Here is a 21,533-nt window from a genome sequence, read left to right on the forward strand (position 1 = left end):
ATCTTGCACATATAAATATTAAGCTATCACAAGATGTCATAGTATACGGCACTGGTCAGACCACACCTGGAGTACTGTGTGCAATTCTGGAGGCCTCACTGCAAGAAGGGTGTGGATAAAATTGAAAATTGATTCTAACACTACAGTGTGAAGGACTCAGTTTCAGAATCCCAAATTAAATCAGAGCCTTGCAGGACCTTGAATGCTTCCGCAGAGATTGTAGAACAGAGCTGTTCCATCAGGCCTATGGTTGAGGCCTAAAAGCATTGCTGAATTGAGCTGGTCTCCCTATCAAAGCCCCAATTATACACCGCCTGGTGCCAGTAAGTCTCCCTCATTTCCATTGCACATCAGAATAGGCAAGCAACAATTCAACTGTCTTTAGATGTTTTAGATTCTTAACTATTTAATGTGTATTATATCTCTTTACTTCATCTTTACTTTACTTTATTTACTTTATTTTTGTCTTTTTCACTATGATACACCTTTCAGCTCCAAAGAAGGCCCCAAATGCAGTTCCACAAGGACAAAAAAATAACAGTATTTAAATTATATAACTCATCTTAAAACTAACAGAAAAAAATTCCTCAGAAGAGGATATGGCACCATTGATGTTCAGTCAGTTAAGTCATCAGTTCAGAGGCCTTTCAGAGTAACAACAAAAACCCTTCAGATTTCTCTATAAGACCTCAAGGATAGCATGAACCTCAGGCTCTCAGCATTTTATATTGTCACCTGCCTTTTGTGTGTTGCAAATTATTTTGGAGGACAGGTCTCAGAAGATGTTGCTTGGGGGGTTCTTTTCAGTTCCCCACCCCCCAGTGGAATCTGAGGAACCCTTTAGGCTAGTGATCCAAAGGCTGAAAAGAAATCTCCCAGTAACATATTCTGTTACCTGCCTGCCAAAAAAGAAAATTTCAGCCAACACCTGACCCAGGTGCCTAAATGCCAAATGAGGATCCAAAACAGCTTACATTACCCTCCTCTCCTTCATTTTATAGATAATATATTCTTATACAGATTGGTAATAAAAAGTAAAAACCTATCTTATTAAGGGAGTTAGTTTTCAAAAATGGAAACATTTTTTTGGAAGTAACTGTTTATGTTTCATGTTGCTTTCCTAGAAAATATATTTCAGGTGTTTTTGTTTTTTTAAGAACAAGAAACCCCTCTTTTAAATGGCGAGCAAAATAATAAAGCTCTTAATAAACACTCCTCTAGGTTTGTGTATTTAACAGATATGTCCTGGTTAGCTTATCCTGGGAGTTGATTCTTTGTTTAGTATAAGTAGCAATGGGATTGCAATAAAAAAAATGGTTAGGGTTTTTTTTTTTGCCATCTTCAGAGCAGATTGCCTTAAGAGACACTGAGACCAGAAGAGAAAAAGAGAAATTACATGGATCCAGTAGGCTGAGAGGTTTCTATTATATTTCTCCCTCAGAGATTGTATCACCATTAAATTCACACTTTAATGCCCTGGGAATCAGGTCAGCATGACGGAGAAGTTTAGATAAAATGAATCACCTGTATTAGTTTTTGCAGAAATGATTAAGCTTTCTTCATACGAAATCAGTCAGTCTCTATTTGTGGCCTAGGCAAATAATCATTTCCTTAATATAAGAAAAAATGAGAAGGAATTGGACAGAGATAAAACTTAATATATATAGGAGTAAACAAACCACCTGAATGCATGATCTATGCTAGAAAATAATACAAAGTCATTTATTCATAATAATAGGAGGGAAGTCCTATCAGCTAACAGGCAGGGTTTTTTAAAAAAAAGTATTTCAAGTAGACTGCCCATCAAATAAGCATAACTGTAATCAAAATTCTTAGAACGTTCAAAAAAATTCCTGAAGGCAATCAGCTCCACTCAAATTAGTAACTCAGATAAATCACCATTAATTAGCTAATATAAGCCAGCAGGTGGTTTCAAGCCCAGAGACATTCCCTGGTTATTTAAATTATGTATACTATACTGTACCAAAGATAAAGCAAGGAAAAGAGAACAACAGACACAAATGTATTTAAAAAAACTGTTTAGGGGTAATGATCAACTGAAGTCTCCTGCAATTCCTAAATCCAACCCAAAGGAATACAAGGCAGCTTTGACCCCCTGCTCAAATAATATAATCCATGAACACTCCATGCTGTTCTTATTTCAACACTGATTATGTATGCAATGAGCCAAATCTGTACTGGAAACTGTCTTGCATATATTTGTTCTAGATAAAAATCTATTAACAAGAGCTGAGTAGTAACTGTTTTTAAAATAATATTGCAGACTTTTTAAATGTAAGGCTGAAAAAAATGTGGGTACAGGGTTTTTTTTTCCTTTCAGATTCCCCAAGTAAATGATTTGGCCTGATATTTCAGTATTAACATAGTGCGCAGATTAAGACACAGGAGGTAAATAAAGATCAATAAATGTAGCAAAGTGAATCAAAATTCAAATTTCTCATATATAAAATTAGAAATGTACATTTGATATAACTTAGGTATTTTTCAGATTTGGATTGCTTTGAATGACTTCCATACCAGTACTCCAGGTTATTTGGGTTCTCAGTTCCATCTTTTGGATTTGAGTTTTTTGGGGGAGGTTTTATTTTAATTTTTTTTCAGGGACATTATCCTATGTGGAGAACACTTCAAGGAGGCTGCGATGATTGTTTTTCAAGTGCATAACACCCAAATTGCAGGGTTCCTAGCCTTGCCAATCCTTGAAAGACCCCCACTCCCAGGTTTCAGGTGAATTGGATCAAAGGTGAATGAATCCAATTTGATGTGTTCCTGAACAAGGTGTCCCCAGGCACAACTTAAATATCTCAATTTTTTTTTGGGGGGGGGGGAGAGTCCATTGCTTTCTCCAGATGAAAGAAGCCAGTAGCCAGACATACAAGATCAACCAATGGCCAAAATCCTTCAAATGCAAATAGAATCAACAAGCCAAACAGAACCAATATCCAACCAGAGAATATAACTTGGAAAATCGCCTCCCCCCGTACAACCCCTTTAAAAGCTGAAACTCTTTTATAAACATAGAACATGCAAAGCAAAACTCTAAAAGAATACAAGGGAAAGGAACTGACATGCCTTTAAACTCTTTTAAAAACAGCATAAAATAAAAACAAGGAAAACTGTTTTTAAAGAATCAGAAACAAAAACCTGCTCTCTTCCCACAACTGTCTTTCAGCAGAAACACAGAAAAACTTGAAATCATATATTAAAACAAAGTGCTCTGGGCAGACACTGATCAGGTACAGAACAAGATCTTCCACAGCAGGGAGCAGAAATGCAAAGCATGTGCCAGAGCATCAGCAGGAGCAAACCCTACAAAACTAAGGATGGGCATCAACCAGGAAAATATAGTTTGGTTCATGGTCGATCAAGAACTGAACTGTGAGGCTGGTTTACAAACCAGTTTGGGTGGTTCATTGCCCTATGAACCCAATTGAGAGGGACCACAGCACCTTTAAATGGGGTTAGCAGAAAGCCAAAAATAAATCTGAAGAGGGGGATGCAGAGCAGCTGTTTGGGACTGTCTTCTGCAGTCTTTTTAAAGTTTAAAGGGACTGCAAATGAGCATGAAAAACAGCCACCGTTTAAAGCAAGGCCATTTAAACTAGTTTTCCTCTCCTGGTGAAAAGCACAGTTGTTTCAGGCTCTCTTCTGTAGTCTCTTTAAACTTTAAAAAGACAGCAGAAGGCAGACCAAAAAATGGTGGCCAGCAGGAAGGGGAGAGACTCCCCAGAAAGGAATTTCCCTCTAAACTTCCTACTAGTCATTGTGAGCATAGCCAGCAAAAAGTGGGGGTTAAGTGCCCCTAGAAAGGCACTTTACCCCTCCACTTAAACCCTTCTTTCTTCTTGTCATGACTTTTCATGGGGAGCAGAAAGCAGGGTCATTTAAACCCTTTTCTGTTCCCAGTGGTTTAAATGTTTCTGAGCCATTTAAATCCTGCTTTCTGAGAAGGTCAATATCTGCAGCCAGATCAAAGAGGATTAAACCTGGAAAAATCCCCTTGTAACAAGATCAGGAAGAAACATATCTGGACAATAATATTATAATGGTGGGGGTATCCCAAAAATCTGTAACTCGAGGAAATAACAGATATGTCTCATTTGTACAATTCTCAAAAAACAAAAATAAAAAGTTATTTAAAAAATAAATCCTGCTTTCTGCTCCTGCAAAAAGCCTTGGTGAGTTGAAAACAGGGTTTACATCGAACAGCTGAGCTGTGGGGAGCTTCCAGCTGCTCAGCTATTTCTCATGAAGAACCACTTTGTATTGCACCAAAATTCATGGTAATTCGCTCCATTCTTTAATTCACGAACCCTGAACAGACCAAAATTCATGACGAACTATAATTTGTCAGCTGGTTTATAGCCATCCCTATCCAAAACATCAAGCCCTGAAATTGAGTCAAACTGCAAACCTGCTTTTAACGCTCTTGCCCATGTTGTCTGTGTGAGTCTGTGAAAAAGTTATGACAGTTTTAGTGCTTCTCTAACCTCTGATCCCATTACTTGTGAAAACTGCCTTCCTCCTTCTACCCTGCTATTGCTCAGGAAACTTATTCAAACCTGGCTCTCCAGAGTCTGCCCCTCTTAACCACTACACCAAGCTGGCTCCCCAATATCTCAATATTCAAATATATCAAAATACCATTTTTAGCTATATATTTGGACCAAAAGTATCTGAAATATATCACTTCATGGAATATCATAAACACCTACTGCAAACTCTTGTATATAAAAACTGTAGCCAGTGGCAAAATAACATTGGTTTGGGGAATATTTCAGAAAATTAGAGTGCTAACCAGCTTCCTCATCATATCAAATTCCAGATTAATTCTTTTGAACAAGTCCTTTTCTGGACAATTTCTGTATTCTGGTATACAAGACTTGATTATCTTTGTACTGGATGAACATGCTAGAGCAACATAAAACCTTCATTGATCACCGTTATAATTTAAATATGGTGATAATTAAAAAAAATAAACAAAATCTTAAAAACTTGTCAGAAATCCATTTAGTGTGTTCTATGCTAAAGCACACCTATTTGTTTCATCTCAGTCAGTGAAGCCTCTTACTAAATGTGGTACTTTTTGTTTTATTAGGCATGTGTACGTCAGTATAACCCTTGACTAATTAATCAAGACACAGGGTAGGTTGCCTCCGTGCTTAGTGATTCCTGTGTTCATCAGTTGTAGCCAAGGCTGCAATGGGGTGACAAACATGTCAAGCTATCCCTAAAAAACATTTTTTATGAAACTCTAGGGTCTTTAAAACTTCAAGTGTTAATTTCTTATGTGCAAGGGAAGTTTATTTATGGTCAAATAACTGGAATCAGGGAGCTGAGATTTCCCCAAGGACACAAAGAATTAACATAACAAGATTTATCTTTGCTGTCCCCTCCATGGGTACAAGTCAGTTCACAGAAAGAGTAATGACTACTAGTATTACAGTATGTAGAAGTATCTGCCAGGTGTGTTGTTCACAAGCTCAAAATTATTTGGGAGTCTCTCTACTAGTTTTAATCAAGACAAGAAAAAAGTATTATCTTTCTTCCATGATTTCAGAGCTTATATATGCCAAAGAATTTTGAACCTTTAAGTCAGCCTTTCTCAACTTTTTTATCATTCTTCAGGCTTCGGGAAACCCCAGAAGTAGCATGATCATGCACAATATGATTGGGAAGCATAGCTGAGGTCAGACTCACTGGTCTGTAGTTTCCTGGGTCATCCTTCCTCCCTTTTTTGAAGATCGGAATAACGTCTGCTCTTTTCCTGTCCTCCGGGACATCTCCAGTCCTTAAAGAGGTTCTGAAGATGATGGACAAGGGCTGTGCAAGTTCTCTGGAAAGTTCTTTGAGTACTCTCGGGTGCATTTCATCCGGACCAGGGGATTTGAACTCATCCAGTGCAGCTAAATGCCTCTCGACAACCTCTCTATCCATGTTAACCTGCCACCCAGACACTATCCTTTGGCTACGGCCATCTCTAGATGTGCCTAAACACTTTGATCTGTGGGAAAAAACAGATGTAAAATAGGCACTAAGCCTTTCTGCTTTCTCTGCATCTTCCGTTAGAGTTTGTCCATCCGCACCCAACAGTGGGCCTATTGCCTCCTTTACTTTACGTTTGCTCCTCACATAACTGAAAAATCTTTTCTTGTTACAATGGGCTTCCCTGGCCAATCTTAGCTCACTCTCAGCTTTGGCCTTTCTGATGATTGATCTACAGTGCCTAGTAACCTGTAGGTACTCTTCTTTAGAGCTCTGTCCTTCCCTCCATTTCCTGAACATTTTCCTTTTCTTTCTTAGTTCCTCTTGAAGTTCTCTGTTCATCCAAATAGGCTTCTTAGAGCTCCTGCAGTGTTTTCGTCTTTCTGGGATAGTCATTGATTGAGCATGCAATAGCTCTTGTTTGAGTAGCACCCACCCTTCACATGCTCCCTTCCCTTCCAGCATTCTCGTCCATGGTATGACACTCATCATGTCTCTGAGTTTATTAAAGTTTGCCCTACGAAAATCCAACATCCGCGTCTGGCTACAAGCTTCCTTGGCTCCCCATCTCAAAAGGCATTCTATGAGGACATGGTCACTTCCCCCTAGGGTCCCCACCTCCTTCACCTCATCCACCAACTCTTGCCTGTTGGTCAGTATTAAGTCCAGTATGGCTGAACCTCTTGTGGGTTCATCTACCATTTGATAAATGAAATTGTCAGCCAGGCAGGTCAGAAAGTTGCATGACTGAGGACGCTTCGCAGAGTTTGTTTCCCAGCACACATCTGGGAAATTGAAGTCACCCATGATGACAAGGTCCTGCCGCTTGGATATTTTCTCAAGCTGCTCACAAAGTGCAGCATCCACATCCTCTCGTTGGTCAGGCGGTCGGTAGCAGACACCAACCACCACACTGTTTGTTTTCCCCTCTCTTATTTTCACCCTGTAGATATTTCCACTGTATTTCCACTGTAGATATGCTCTCCTTCACTAGAATTTCCTGACAGGTAAGCCCTTTCCTCACATACAGTGCCACTCCTCCACCTCTTCGATCTATTCTGTTTTTTCTGAACAGTTCAAGTGACTCCTGGCAAGCTTCTTCAGAAGTGGAAGGAAACTGTCAAACTTATTGACAGGTCCCCCACTGCAAACAATATAGGGAGCCACCTCTAGTACTTGACAGCATTGTGGGCTCAGTCAAAACTGGGATGCTGGGGACAGTCTCTCAGGGTTATTCCCTAGGATTCAAAGCCCTTCCAAGAAAGAGAGCCCATTATCTGGAGGGGGGGGAGGATTATCATATATTCTCCTGGCAGTCTTCTGCCTGCGGGAGATCGGGACAATAGAATGTGTGATGTTAAGTAATTGTCAACTGAGCATCTATTGAATCCTTTTCACTGTTCCCAAGATCTGAAGCGTAAATATCAAGAAGACCAATATCATGACAACTACTGGCAATAGCACCAAAGTTACAATTGACAATGAGAACATTGAATGTATTGATGATTTCGTCTTTCTTGGCTGTTGTTGTTGTTGTTGTTGTTGTTGTTGTTGTTGTTGGGTGCGAAGTTGTGTCCGACCCATCACGACCCCATGGACAATGATCCTCCAGGCCTTCGTGTCCTCTATCATTCCTCGAAGTCCATTTAAGTTTGAACCAACTGCTTCAGGGACTCCATCCAGCCACCTCATTCTCTGTCGTCCCCTTCTTTTGTCCTCAATTGCTCCCAACATAAGGCTCTTCTCTAGGGAGTCCTTCCTTCTCATGAGGTGGCCAAAGTATTTGAGTTTCATCTTCAGGATCTGGCCTTCTAAGGAGCAGTCAGGGCTGATCTCCTCTAGGACTGACCGGTTTGTTCGCCTTGCAGTCCAAGGGACTCGCAAGAGTCTTCTCCAGCACCAGAGTTCAAAAGCCTCAATTTTTTGACGCTCAGCCTTCTTTATGGTCCAACTTTCACAGCCATACATTGCAACTGGCAAGACTATAGCCTTAACTAGATGCACTTTCTTAGATCTATGATCACTCAAAGTGGTGGATGCAGCCATGAAATCAAACAGCAAGTAATGCTGGGCCAGAACACAATGTTAGGCATGAACCAAATATGGAAAGATAAGGATATCAGCCTTAATGCAAAGTTTCAGCTAGTCAACGCCATCGTCTTCCCCATAACAAAGCTGGACCCTGAAGAAAGAAGACAGAAGTAGAATAGATGCTTTCGAATTATGATGTTGGAGACGAATCCTGCGAATACCATGGACAGCCAAAGTTACCAACAAGATCGTTTTAGAGAGGAGCAAACCAACTATGTCATTATAAGGCAAGATATTACGGCTAAATCTCACTAACTTTGGACACATCATGCGATCAAACTCATTGGAGAAATCATTAATGCTCGGCATGGTCAGCAGCAAAAGGATCCACTGGCTTGACATGATCAAAGCCGATACAGGAATGACCATGAACCAACTGAGGGAGGCAGTCATTGGCAGAGATTTGTGGTGAAAACTTTCCTATAGAATCGCCAAGGGTTGGACACGACTGAGTGGATAACATCATCATCATTATTATATAACACAAAAGGATGTCTAGCAGTGTGCATTATCATGAATCAACAAGAGTTACTGGACTTAAGATATAAAATCTTTTTAAAACATACGTTCACATTCAATACTATGGCTTAAATAACGAAGGTCTTTGGGTGTCATTTTTTAATGCAGCGTATGTCAAATGTTTCTGCTCCCTTTTGGCTTTACATTACATTTGTATGCATTCCTGCTACATAAGGAAGGGCTTAGTTTTGTACATCAGAATTTTACATCTTGGATTCAAAGTAAATCTGCCTTTTGCTGACCTGGTGTTAAAGAAATCAGTATTGATTTTGTCTACATGTGTTTATAGTGCTTATTTTGAGATATTAGAGATTAATAACAAAATTAACAAGTGGCTAAAAATGTTTCTTTAGTATCTTGGATTACATTCTTCTAGAAAATAGAGAGGGAAGGAGATGGTATAATAAAGGAATCGATTTATTCCATCACTGGGTATAAAAACATTAGCCCTGGGAAGGAGTCTTCCTCCAAAAGATTTAGCTGCCCAGTCTCCACTTGCCTCGTACAAAATAATTTACATTTTTAGAGAAATTTCAGGTCTTCGGTAAGCTCTAGTGAAACATGAATAAATTGCTTTCTTTTCCTCTTCTACAGACTTTATAAAGCTGAATCCATTAGGGGCTGAGTCAAAGTGTAATGAAATAAAGGCAACAACTGACATGATGGAAACCCCGGATTAGGTTTCCTGCTAGTCGAAACTCAGCTGTCATGGCCTGTGTGTCAAGTTAGTGGTCTTTGGGGAGGCTCATGAGTACATGCGGATATTTTTTTAACTGCCGCCTTACAGTAGGTCTCTAAAGCAGACAGAAATTAAATAGTGAAAGCAAAGATTAAGAATTAAGCAAAGCTGCAGTAAGCAATTCACTAGAGAGAACTTCATTTGGTCATACAGACCTTTTTTAGCTTGTCATCTTGTTATCAGCCACCTGGCAGTTCTGCATGCGATCTACAATGTTTCTTTCATGCCTGTAAAATACAGAGTATGTATAAGAGAAATTACTGTAGGATTCTGGATAGAGTTTGGCCAACTTGGTTTTGCACTGTGACAGTGCTTTATTCTTTTTGCTATGCCAATAAAGGCTTTGTATTTGTTTGTATATGACACTATTAGCTACAATATAGGATGGGGGAGATTTGTCTTGGCAGTATGTGAAAAAATGATCTAGGAGTCTTAGTAAACCATACATTGAACATGAGTCAGCAGTGTGACTCTGGCTAAAAAGGCAAATGGGATTTTGGGCTGTATCAAATTGATTATCGTGTCCGATCATGGGAGGTGATGGTACCGTTTTACTCTGCTCTGGTTTGGCCTCACTTGGAGTACTGTGCTCAATTTTGGGCACCACAGTTGAAGAGGGATGAAGACAAACTGGAGCATGTCCAGAGGAGGGCAACAAAGATGGTGAGAGGTTTGGAGACCAAGACGTATGAGTAAAGGTTGGGGGAACTTGGTCTGTTAAGCCTGGAGAGGAAACAACTGAGAGGGGATTTGATAACCATCTTCAAGTATTTAAAAGGGTGCCATATGGAGGATGGAGCAGAGCTGTTCTCTCTTGCTCCAGAGGGACGGACCCGAACCATTGGGATGGAATTAATGCAAAAGAAATTCCATCTAAACATCTGGGAGAAGTTCCTGACAGTCAAAGCGGTTTCTCAGTGGAACAGGCTTCCTCAGGAGGTGGTGGATTCTCCATCTTTGGAGATTTTTAAACAGAGGCTGGATAGCCATCTGACAGAGAGGCTGATTCTGTGAAGGTTCAAGGGGGTGGCAGGTTACAGTGGATGAGCGATAGGTTTGTGCACTTTGGCGTCCAAAGCAGCCGTTGCAGGCTGAAGCAGCCAGTGCCGCGGTGGCACTAGTGCCACTGTGCCAGTCAGTGCACACACGCAGGTGTAGAGCTCTGCGCCTGCAGGCTGGTGCTGGGTTGCATGCCACCACTGGCACCACACACACACACACCGCTGCTGGCTGCTTTGGCCTGGAACGGCTGCTTCGGACACTGAAGTACATAACCCTAGTTGTGGGTGTCCTGCATAATGCAGGAGTTGGTCTAAATGACTCAGGAGGTACCTTCCAACTCTATGATTCTATGAACAGATGGTACATTGTATAGATTTGAGTAATGGATGGTAGCATACACTTGGAAAATTAAAGCAGCTTGTTAATGACCACACAGTTGTACAGAATGACTGAAAAGATGAATTAAAATGGAGGATTCATTTGATTAGAAAAGGGCAGAAGGAATCTCCGATTTCCATATGACTTGATTCTCCTGCCCACTTGCTTATTGAGTACTTGAAATAGACTGGTTGCTGTTTGTTCCTGTTTCAAAAATGGAGTGCCTGTGTGTCTGAAAGTACCTTGATGAAGCTAATAAAAAAGCAGTCTCCCTAATACTCCCAGAGATATTTTTAACAAATGGGTGTCTCATTCTAGGGGCAAAAAATATAAACTTTACCATGGACAAAGTAACATGCCTACTATTACCAGCCAAAAGATAGATGAACATCATGTGAACAGCAAGGAAACCTACTCAATACCAGCAATATGAATTTAATTCTTATAGACAGATACAAATAATACATAAAATGAGGTAAAGTATCACTAATATCTCTGACAAAAGGGCAGATGTGAAAAGGGTTAGGGCTTTGGCTCTTTTCAATAACTGCTTCCTGACTGATTCTGAGCCATTCCTTAAATTTCCACATTAGCTACAACCAGAACTCTTTCAGACATCATTTTCCTTGCAGTGGAAGTCTCTGTGTTTTTGGAGGTATTACTTTTCCTTTCTACTCCGTAAATGTATCCTGAGTGTCCATTTATATTCCCTGTACATATTAAGAAAAAGATAACTCTTTTTGCTAGGAGAGCGGCTCTGTCCTATAGAGATGGACAGATAATGGTTGGTTTGAAGGGTGGTTTTCTTCTCCCTGAAGGAAAACTAACTCTTCTGTAAACTGACTGCAGGAAATCTGAGTCTTTGGTAAAGTTCAGTGACAGGAACTTTGCATCTCCTCTGAAAGCATCAGTGTCTTTAGCTTGCTTTTCCCACACTTCTTTACCCTGAAGGGATGCACTCAAGTCTAATGCTCCTTAAAAGCTTTGAAGCAAAGCTCTGTCCTTACAGAAGATCTCCATGGCATCTTATTTAGTTGCAGATCTATTGCAGTTGTCAAGGAACCCAAGCCTGATCCCATTGGTTTCCAGGGCTGCAGGACACAAGAAACCAATTCCTTGTAAAATATATGAAATTTATTAAATACTTTTGAATAAGTCTATTTCCAGGCAACACAAAACTCTACAATGCTTGCAGCTCAGAAGACAAGAAAAAGGCTTTTCTTTTTAACACATTCATACCTTGTATTAGAGGCAGAGGTGTAAGCGTTCTCTACAAAGCCACCTGTTGCAACACAAACATGTTGTAGTCCAGGCCACAGGCCACCAGAATCACAAAATTAGCATCATCTCCTAGACCAGTTATACTCTTGAGCCATCTAGCGATCGTGATGATGACAATCCAGTCAGTATACATTCTCACTGGAACCCTCTAGAACAGGGGTAGTCAACCTGTGGTCCTCCAGATGTTCATGAACTACAATTCCCAAATGCTGGCAGGGGGCTCATGGGAATTGTAGTCCATGAACATCTGGAGGACCACAGGTTGACTACCCCTGCTCTAGAAGGTTACACTATCACTCCTGCTTCCCTACCTCTCCCATCCTGTGGGCCCCAGGTTCCCAAGATGAACTAATTATCACATTCCTCACTCTGGGCTTGAGAATAAGGGCCATGTAGCAGGAAGGCCTGATTACTGACACTTGCAAGATGGAATAGGCCTATTAGTATTCACATTAATCCTTGGGAGGAATCAGGGGGTGCTCACAGCAGGAGTTTTCTCTGCTTTGCTAGCTTCAGTTTCTATGGCCAGATCATGAAAGACATGTTTCCAATTAGTGTGTGATTATAGATGGCAAACTATGTGTGAACCACGGAACAAAATTTTCATTGAAATCGCCAAAACAAAATTATCTAGAACCAAAATGGCACCTCACAATATTACTCTTTTAATATTAAAAGCCTCCTGTGGTATGCAGAATGTAGGGCTTAATTTTAGAAGAGATTTCTAATAATCAGTTATCCAGAAAAACCTTGCCAGAAAAAAAGACAATTTGGTTGCCTCCCCACTCCAACCCACAGTTAATGTGAGAATTAAAAAACAAACCAAAAGACTATCTCAGTACATTTCATATATGTGCTTATAGGGACATAATTGAGCAATTGAGGAATGTCTTCACCTAATCTATTTAAATAATTTTGTGGAGATTTTTTCCAATTACAGGAACATGCACATATTTACTATATAACATTTTAATTCATCTGTTGCTGTTGCTTATCTGAAGGTCTTTGAGGTAATTGTACTCATCAGAACCAGAACAATACCTGGCCTACAACCCTAATTGCCCTAGGACCTGGATTTTATAAAGGTGGGAGGGATATAGCTATTTTAAATAAATGCAAATTAATGGCAGGAGAAAAACAGATTTCTTTTTTGTGTTCTATCTTAGCTGAAAGATTATAACTGCAACGATGGCAAAGATTCAGTTTTCCATTTCAAAACATATAAAATAAATCCTGCAGCCAATTCATAAACTGGCTCCCAACAATCAAGCCATATTTAAACATTCCAAGTGCTTTACATTTAGGACTCCCACATGTACTCATAAAGATGTTCATTGCTCTGTATAATACATAGCCCCAAAAGCGAACCAAATAAAACATTCTTACAATCTATAGTGAACAACTTTATATAATAAAATCAGAAGACCCCCTGCCTTTATTCATCTGAAAGTCATGTATTTTGTACTGTACTTTAGGTCAATTATACTGAGAGAATTTGAATAGAAAGTTAGTCAAGCTGATGCTGATGCTGTTGCGCTTGCCTTCCCCTTCAGTGATGGAAATCATCCAAACTGGTTAAGTCACTATTCTGGTAGGGCAATGCAGACTTTGCAAGGACCACTATTGGAGATGTTGAAAGCTAATCTTCCAGTTTGGGTAGCTCTACAGCTCCTGTAGGTAGCTAGATCTCTACTCCATGCCAAACTTATATACATTGAGATTCTTGTCAGTCTCAGTCAAAAAGAAGCTATGGAAACTATAAAGCTGGGCAAGAAGGGGCCATCTACTGCCTCTGTTTTTGTCAAGAAAAAGACCACCTCAGGCAGTAAAAAGGAGGAGAGCACCAGGGAGAGCTCCCTCTGCCGAAAACCTTGGGTGAGGAAAGGAGACTTGATCCTGCCTGACGGAACATGCCCAATGACGTCAGGAGAGCAACCCAAAGTACCACGCGGGGCCATTCCGCACAGGAAAAAAGCCTTACGGCAGTGCAATAGCATAACGCTAAAAAAAAAAACACGCCTCCCGGAATTCCTCCCCTGCTGGCTCCTCAGCTGTCGTCTCGTGCTTCCTGGCATTTCGCATGGCTGCTTGAAATGGCGGAAGAAGGGTATGCGCTAGACATGCTCCTCTCTTCCACCTGTCAGTGAAGACAGGCAGCCAATCACCTTTCTCGCCCTTTTAAAGGGACCGCGATGCTCACTTTTTTTTTTAATGAGACTTACTCGTTTAAATGCATACGCATTTATTCATGGATACATAGGGCTCCTTTCATTGCAATCCCTCTTGCAATCCGGAGCCTTGAAGCTTAACAAAAAATGGAGGGGGGCAGTTTGTTTTGTTTTTTGGGGGGAAGAGGAATGCTTTATGGGCAAACTGGTGGGAAATAGTTTATTTTGTGCTCTGGGCGATTGTGTGCCTATTCGTTACTCTCGGCAATTAAAAAAAACAACAGATGCCCCGTTCTGGGTGAAAAGAGAGGGAGGCGGGGCTCAAGGGCGGGTGCTGGAGCTGGGGATGCTACTTTGGTGTCTTTTGCTTGTGGCTTGCTGGCAGCTCTCATCCTGCTCACACTACGTGGCAGGAGGAATCCAGTTTATGTGATTCCTCTGCAAGTGCTTTTAATTGGAGGATGTAGCTGTCGGTTTGCTGCTGTAACTCTGGATGTTCACATCATGCAAAACACCAAAAATATGATGTTTACAAAAGGTAAGGATTTCATTTTTTTTAAAGAGGTACAGAACAGAGGTATAGGAGTTCTGTAGACCTTTGCTGGTCATCATCTGCTTCTATACTTTTAACCTGTTTAAACAATATGAATCTACCTGTTATAGTTTAAGGGTACAGACATGAGAAAGAGGACATTTCTTAGTTTTCTTAAGTCTTAATTTTCACTAAAAGTGCCATAGCAATTTGATCAGGAGAGAGCTTAAGCCTTTCCCCCATGCCGTTTTCCTAAGCTAAACTGCTATTTAACTTGCTAGCAAGATGGCCAGGTATTTGGACGTAAATATATTAAATGGCAGCTTTAATCAGTTTACAAATATTGAATTGGATCTAGATTAAATTTTCCAGTTATGGAACAGAAATTTCCTACCTCCCCTCCCACTGAAGCCCACTAATCTCTGCAAAATGCTGCTCCTAGGTGATAGGGGGCCTTGAGGAATGACATGTGGGGATCTGCAGCAGGTAGGAGGAATTGGTGGAAATTGCCAATTTAGTCTGGATCCAACCCATTAGTTTTAAATACAGCATTCCGATGCTTTTTCTGAAGCAGCTTCTCATAGCTTAACATATTACCCAGCCTTTTACATTACATGATCAACTTTTTGGCAATGCGGGATTGAAGGAGAGCTAATGGAATAATAGCCTGCAGGGTTTAGCTAAATGAAATACGAATATAATCAACCTTTGTGATGACTATTCAAAAGTAATCCCTTCAGCTTTCAAGTGCAACATATATCTCAAGACAGCAGAGCTTTATGTAGAAAATCTCTGCAGACTCCACTGATACAATATGGCCGTCATATTTCCATGGTAGATTTGCCACTCATTGAGAGGTTTAAATTTAAAGTAATGGCTCCTGTATATTCATGTGAACTGAGAACAATACCTTTGATTTGTTGGAGAAATGTTATGTTAGCTACCAAGAGTCCTGTTGTGTAAACTTTGACACAGTCTCTATATCCAGGTACTGCTTACTCTTTTCTGACTAGAATATGCTGGATAAAATGTTTTGCGTAGTCAAATTCAACACATTCATTAATCTTCATCTTCATAAAACTACCAAATAAACTTGCCTCAGAGTCAAGGCACTCATTCCAGATAAACAGATAAAGACAACAATGTTTGTTAAGATTTTAAGACATTCTGTTAATGCTAGTTAGATGAAATATAAAAGTAGAAAAACATGCAGATAATGAACATGACTCCCAGGAAGTTCTCATGCAGAAGATCCATTGAAATGAATGCAAATTGTACTCCTTCTGTTCATTTTCCTAGAGCTTCTGTCAGGAGAAATTTGGGGAGGGGGGGCTCAATTTGCTCTTGTTGAATTTTAATGTTGTTATGCTAAAGCTGCCGACACACAAAAACATGACGATTCAAAAATGCAAATCTACTTCAGAAGAGAATAGTGAAATGGATCTTGTCATCTAAATTGTGCCAAATTGAAGTCATAGCATATCCTGTTGAATCCTGGTCAACTTTTATAAAATGTATATGTTACTATGGAAATAGCATGTATATGGTTCACACAGACATATTGAAGTGATAACTCATACACTGACAACAAATGGAATTGTGTAAAATGAAAATCTTGCAGACCTAAGCAACCATAGCAATCTGTATTATACTCAGATATGTAAAGCATGGCAAGCATGATAAAAGTACCTTAGTTATTAGTTTTATTTCCATTTCCATTGAAAGCTTCTTTGACACGAGAAATGTTTATTTGTTGCCTTGTAAACATTTAGAGTAATATATACAGTTTGGAAATTTTATATTTGACTAGAGTGTTGCAGAAATTGATTTAAACACAAATTAATGGACAAAGGTCAGAAAATATATTAATGTAGTCATTGATTAAAGCCCCAGTTTATCATGATGTTGAACTGTTAATTAATCTCCATCACTAGATTAACATTAATTATCCATATGGTGGCATCAGTGTGCATGGAATTTTACAGACTTACAATAAGAGACAGGCCCCTGCCTTAAGGTTTTTGCAGTCTAAAATTAGACATGGCAGATAATTCGAAGGACAGGAGAAGGTGGAGACAAAAGTTTTAAAAGGAAAGTATGTGTTTGGTTAGTCATCCTTCATCTCAGATTGAATTCAGATATGTTACTTAAACCTTTGTGCACCACTCTCTCATTCAAGCAACACAAACCTGAGGGCCAGCATGCCAAAGGTTATTGGCACAATAATAGAAACAGTGGATAAAAGGCACAAGCTGTGGGCCAGGGAGAGCCAGCTTGGCATAGTGGTTTAAGAGCAGCAGCTTCTAACCTGGGTTTGATTCTCTGCTGCTCCACATGCAGCCAGCTGGGCAACCTTGGGCTCATTACAGCCCTGATAATGCTGTTCTCACAGAGCAGTAACATCAGGGCTCTGTGAGCCCTACCTACCTGACAGGGTGCCTGTTGTGGGGGGAGGAAGGGAAGGTGATTGTAAGCCACTTTGAGACTTCTTCTGGTAAAGAAAAGTGGGGTATAAAAAACAACTCTTCTTCAAATGCTCCTGCAACGGGGCCTAACAGGCTGTGACTGTGTCAGCATCCTTACCAATCATTACAGGGGAACAAAAATGTAAGGACAGAGAGCATCAATTAACCAGAGCCATGGTGTTATGGCCCAGCCAGGTATAGCTGAGGACTCTTTGGATACAGAGTCGGAGGTGGGAGTATGTGGAGGACCCAACCTGGAACCTGTGGCTGCACCTACAGGATCAGAACCCAAGTCTCCTAGAGTCTCTCCAGGACCAAGTTCAGAGGCCCAGAAAGTACAGGCAGACTCAGACCCAGACCCACAACTGGGCCCAAGTGCTGAAGTCCCCCAGTCCCTTGACATCAGTTGAGCCACACTAGAGTAGGGATTCCCAATATGGCCAGTATGCCCCCCCCCAGGGGCAGTGGAAGAATTCAGGGAGACAGTGAGGGATTTGGGGGCAGTAGGGGTCAGCAATCTGATTCCCGCTGCGGCTGTGTTTTCCTAGTGAGAGATGTTCCAAGGTGGCTTGATGTTGTCTGCCTCTAGGTAATAGTGACCTTAGACTTCCTTGGCAGTCTCCCATCCCAGTGCTAAGCCCAGCACCCCCAAGACCAACAGTATCCTCAAAGGTATTTTTCCAGTCCACCAATAGGAGACATCAGGGTCACCGCTTTCCCAAGCAGCCCCAACCTCCCAGTGAGATTTGAGGGAACAGCCGGTTCTGGCAGGAGAGCCTTCATTGAATTTTCTGGACTATTTTGTCCAGTTTTGCCCCTGCCTGGTCTCTGATTACCCATTATTTGTAGGATTTCACCCACCATTTTCCCCCATAGATTGGAATACATTTGAGAAAAGCTTTTAAAATATTTAAGCTCTTCTTTCTGCTCTTCAGTATAGTTTCTCTACTTTACCATTCACCTGTAGCACCTCTTTCCTGCCTGATATACAATTAATAGACAGTCTGAGTTACTGTTCTGAAGGATGAGTGCTCATTAACCACTGTGGGGCTTTATGCACAATGGAGACTGTTGTTCTTCTCAAAAGCTAAGAGTGTCTGATGCTGTCTCAGCACAATACCCTAAATCTTCAGGACTTTTTATAGAGGAGCAGATAAAAAGCTTCAAGGTCATAGTCTCAATGATCCCCCACCCTAATTTTGTAAAATCCAACCTGATGAAGAGTTCTGGAGAACTTAGAAGTTCACACACTGTTCTGTGCCATTTTGGAAGGTTTTAACAAAAAACGTTGCATGCCATTTGATTTCAAAAGTTTGTTAGACCAACATGCATGGCTGTTTAAAATTTGGCCATTTCCACGGTTGTCCATATTCTCTGGATCTCCCTCATATTGGTCTTTGGGGAGATATATTGATTTTGCACCTGGCTGTCCACACTAGTTGCCTCCAAAAGCAAATTCCATGGATAGGCTTTGGTTCATCCCATTAACCTTGGATCAGCGGTCTTCCTGGAGCTGCAGGAATGCCATCCCCATCCCTTTATTTCTCTTTGCACATGTGCACTAACAATTGATCGATGTATCGCAAATAATGGGAGGTCCCAGAGTGTCCTTCCAGTCCTAGATCCCCCGTCGTACTCCCAGGGGCTGTCATTCCACTCTGGGACCAGTCATTCCAGGCCTGTCTTATTGTAATGGAAAATCCATTCTATGTTTTCTTTGCAATTATTTTCCTACTGTAATGTATTTCAGTGGAGCCCATGCAAGTCAATTGGCCTTCTTGCCTCCCATTATTTCCAATGAGTCTTCCAGCATCTCCCATGGTTTCCAATGGGCAATCTTGTCGCTCGTTTTAATACATGGTGGGGGGGGGGACCTGTTTTAAAACCTTCTGGTTAGCAGCTTGGAAGCATGCGTGCGTTGAGATGGTGAGAACAAGTCAGGGCTTGTTTTTAAAAAACAGTGTTCTGTTTTGAGAGGAAAAAAACATTGCCACCAGATTGATTGGATCTATTACATAGGCGAAAAGTTTAAGGTGATTGTTCATAGAGTGGTGTCATCATTCCTCTCCCCCATCACCCACTAATCTACATAACTAAAAGGATTTCCATTAGTGCAAATGCTGGCAGGGGCTTCTGGGAATTGTAGTCCATGGACATCTGGAGGGCCGCAGTTTGACTACCCCTGCATTAGTGAATCCCTGTAGCAGAGTGCTCTGCAAAAGGGTATGAGATTTTGTGATGAAAGGTCCCTTAAAGAAAAATGAACAAATGCCAGTATTTCAGAGAAAACTAAGAAATGACTAATTACACTTACTAGGGGAGGGAGACTAGCAGGGTACTTTGATTGCAACCAAAATGCAGCATCACCGCAGAGGATGTACTGTAATTCATTGCTGAGTCACGGATTAGTCCCAGGACACTTTCCCCACCTTTATTTTACCTCCACAGTGTGGTGCACCTTCATTCTCTACTCCCACCTCCACTTCACAATGACAGTGCAAGCACAAAGAAGAAAGAAGCAATTGGTTGAATCCCATATATCTGTTCTGATGATGGCGGAGAACAAAATTACATTACAGTACTTTGGCTTTAAGGGAACACCTTGTTATTTTTTGAAGATGCTTTTGTTCAGATGTGTCATTGCCATAGCAAATGAAAATAAAACATTAAAGATGACTTAGGTTTATGTTACATTTCCTTCAGTATATTAAGATGGCACCTGTGCTGAGGTTTTGGTTGGATACGAGTTTATTTAATTTTAATGTTTTTACTAGTTAAAACATGGCTGATTAATCAGCTAACAATTTCATAATCAATTCAAGCCTAGTACAATAGGGTACTCTTGTTTTCATTAACTTCCTTGGAAACAAGTGGATTCTTTCATAATATTTACATGAATGAGGCTCAATCTTCTGGCAATAGGTTTTAATGCTTGCTGTCAATTCTTGGATAAGTAACAGCATCTTTATTCTGCTTGTTCCACAGGGGAGTCAGATACTGTTGTCCTTTCAGAAATGAGTACTGGTAAGCAACAGAACTATTCATTTCTACAGCCTTTTTCAAGTGTTGGATAACAAGGTTGGGGTGATGGATTCTACTAGCTTCTTGTATATTATCATTAAGAAGTAAAGTAAGCTGTGCATAATGCCAGGTTGCTTCTGAATCAAGACCATTTTAGGCTGTTCAAATGCACACCAGTTTCTTTGTGGATGCATCAATATTTTTTTGATCACTATTATTTTATTAACTTTTTAAAACTTCCCCGAAGCAGGAGGAAGAGAAAGGCAAGGCTTAAATGGTTCAGTTTGTCAGCCTAAGAATATGCAGGAGCACCCGCCCGCATCCCTTTTGGTTCTCCTATGATTTTTTAAAGCCTTCCCTTTCTCCCCCCCCCCCCCCCCCCGTCCAGCAAGGGGAGGGAAACAGAGAAATCTAAATGGATTACAGAGATTGCAAGCTAACAGAGCCTGGCCATTCCCCTCCACTGTTACCCTGCAATGGAGGAGTTATATGGCAGGATTGCAGGGACTGCAGGTTAACACTGGAGGGGTGCACCTGTGTGCTGTTAGCCTGCAAGCTCTGTGATCTATTTAAACTCTTCCATTTCCCTCCACAGGTTAGGATTGACATGGTGGGGTTAAATGATGTGACAACCCAATAGTAGCGCATGTGTGCACTTCCCCAGCTGGGTTGTCAAGACTGGGATCCTTTTAAGCGCCCAGTTTCCCTTGCCTCTCAAGCAGGGAGGAGTGAAAGGAACTGCTGAAATAGCTGCCAGCTATTTCAGCATTCCCTTTTGCCCCCCTCTCCTCCCCCAAAGCAGAGGGAATAAAACCAACAGGTTACATGACTGCCAGCCATTTATCCTTTGCCAGGCAATCTCCCTCCCTTTCTCCTGGCCACGGTCAGTAAAAATGATATCCAAACTACTAGTTCAGTTGGGGGGGGGGTGTTCATTTTGGGATTTGGGGTTCAGTTTGAGACATCCCCAAACCTCAAAATGAGCCAGAATTTTCCAGTTTATTCCCCTCCCTAAGAAGTAGTATCATACTTCACTCCCATGAAGATTTGCTGGGTCTGGCCTAAACATGCTGCCCTTGACTCAGTATGTTTCTGCCAGGAAAAGTAGAGAAGGCAGCTAGAACAGAGCTCAGCATATTGCATTTAAGGCCAATCCAGCTTATCTGTTGCTTGCTATGTCGGTTCTACAGTGATGCGATTATAATGCTTCTGAACTTACATTCTTGTATAGTAGCTGCATACTTCAGTATAGTGACTTAAAATCCATTTTTATTTGAACCAATTTCTAATGGAGTGTAGCAAAATGTGGTGGATAATAGAATCAGCTGCCT

General features: G+C 40.9%; 1 protein-coding gene across 1 annotated transcript in view; it reads left to right on the top strand.

Moving 5' to 3' along the window:
- Positions 1-21,533, top strand: part of TTC29 (tetratricopeptide repeat domain 29) — a 358,212-nt gene that overhangs the window by 335,695 nt on the left and 984 nt on the right. Inside the window, exon 12 of the mRNA XM_077300150.1 lies at positions 20,167-20,205. Coding sequence (XP_077156265.1) covers positions 20,167-20,205 — 39 coding nt within the window. The remainder of the gene's footprint in view (positions 1-20,166; positions 20,206-21,533) is intronic.

This window comes from Paroedura picta, chromosome 10 (genome assembly GCF_049243985.1).
Source record: "Paroedura picta isolate Pp20150507F chromosome 10, Ppicta_v3.0, whole genome shotgun sequence".
Lineage (NCBI taxonomy): Eukaryota > Metazoa > Chordata > Lepidosauria > Squamata > Gekkonidae > Paroedura > Paroedura picta.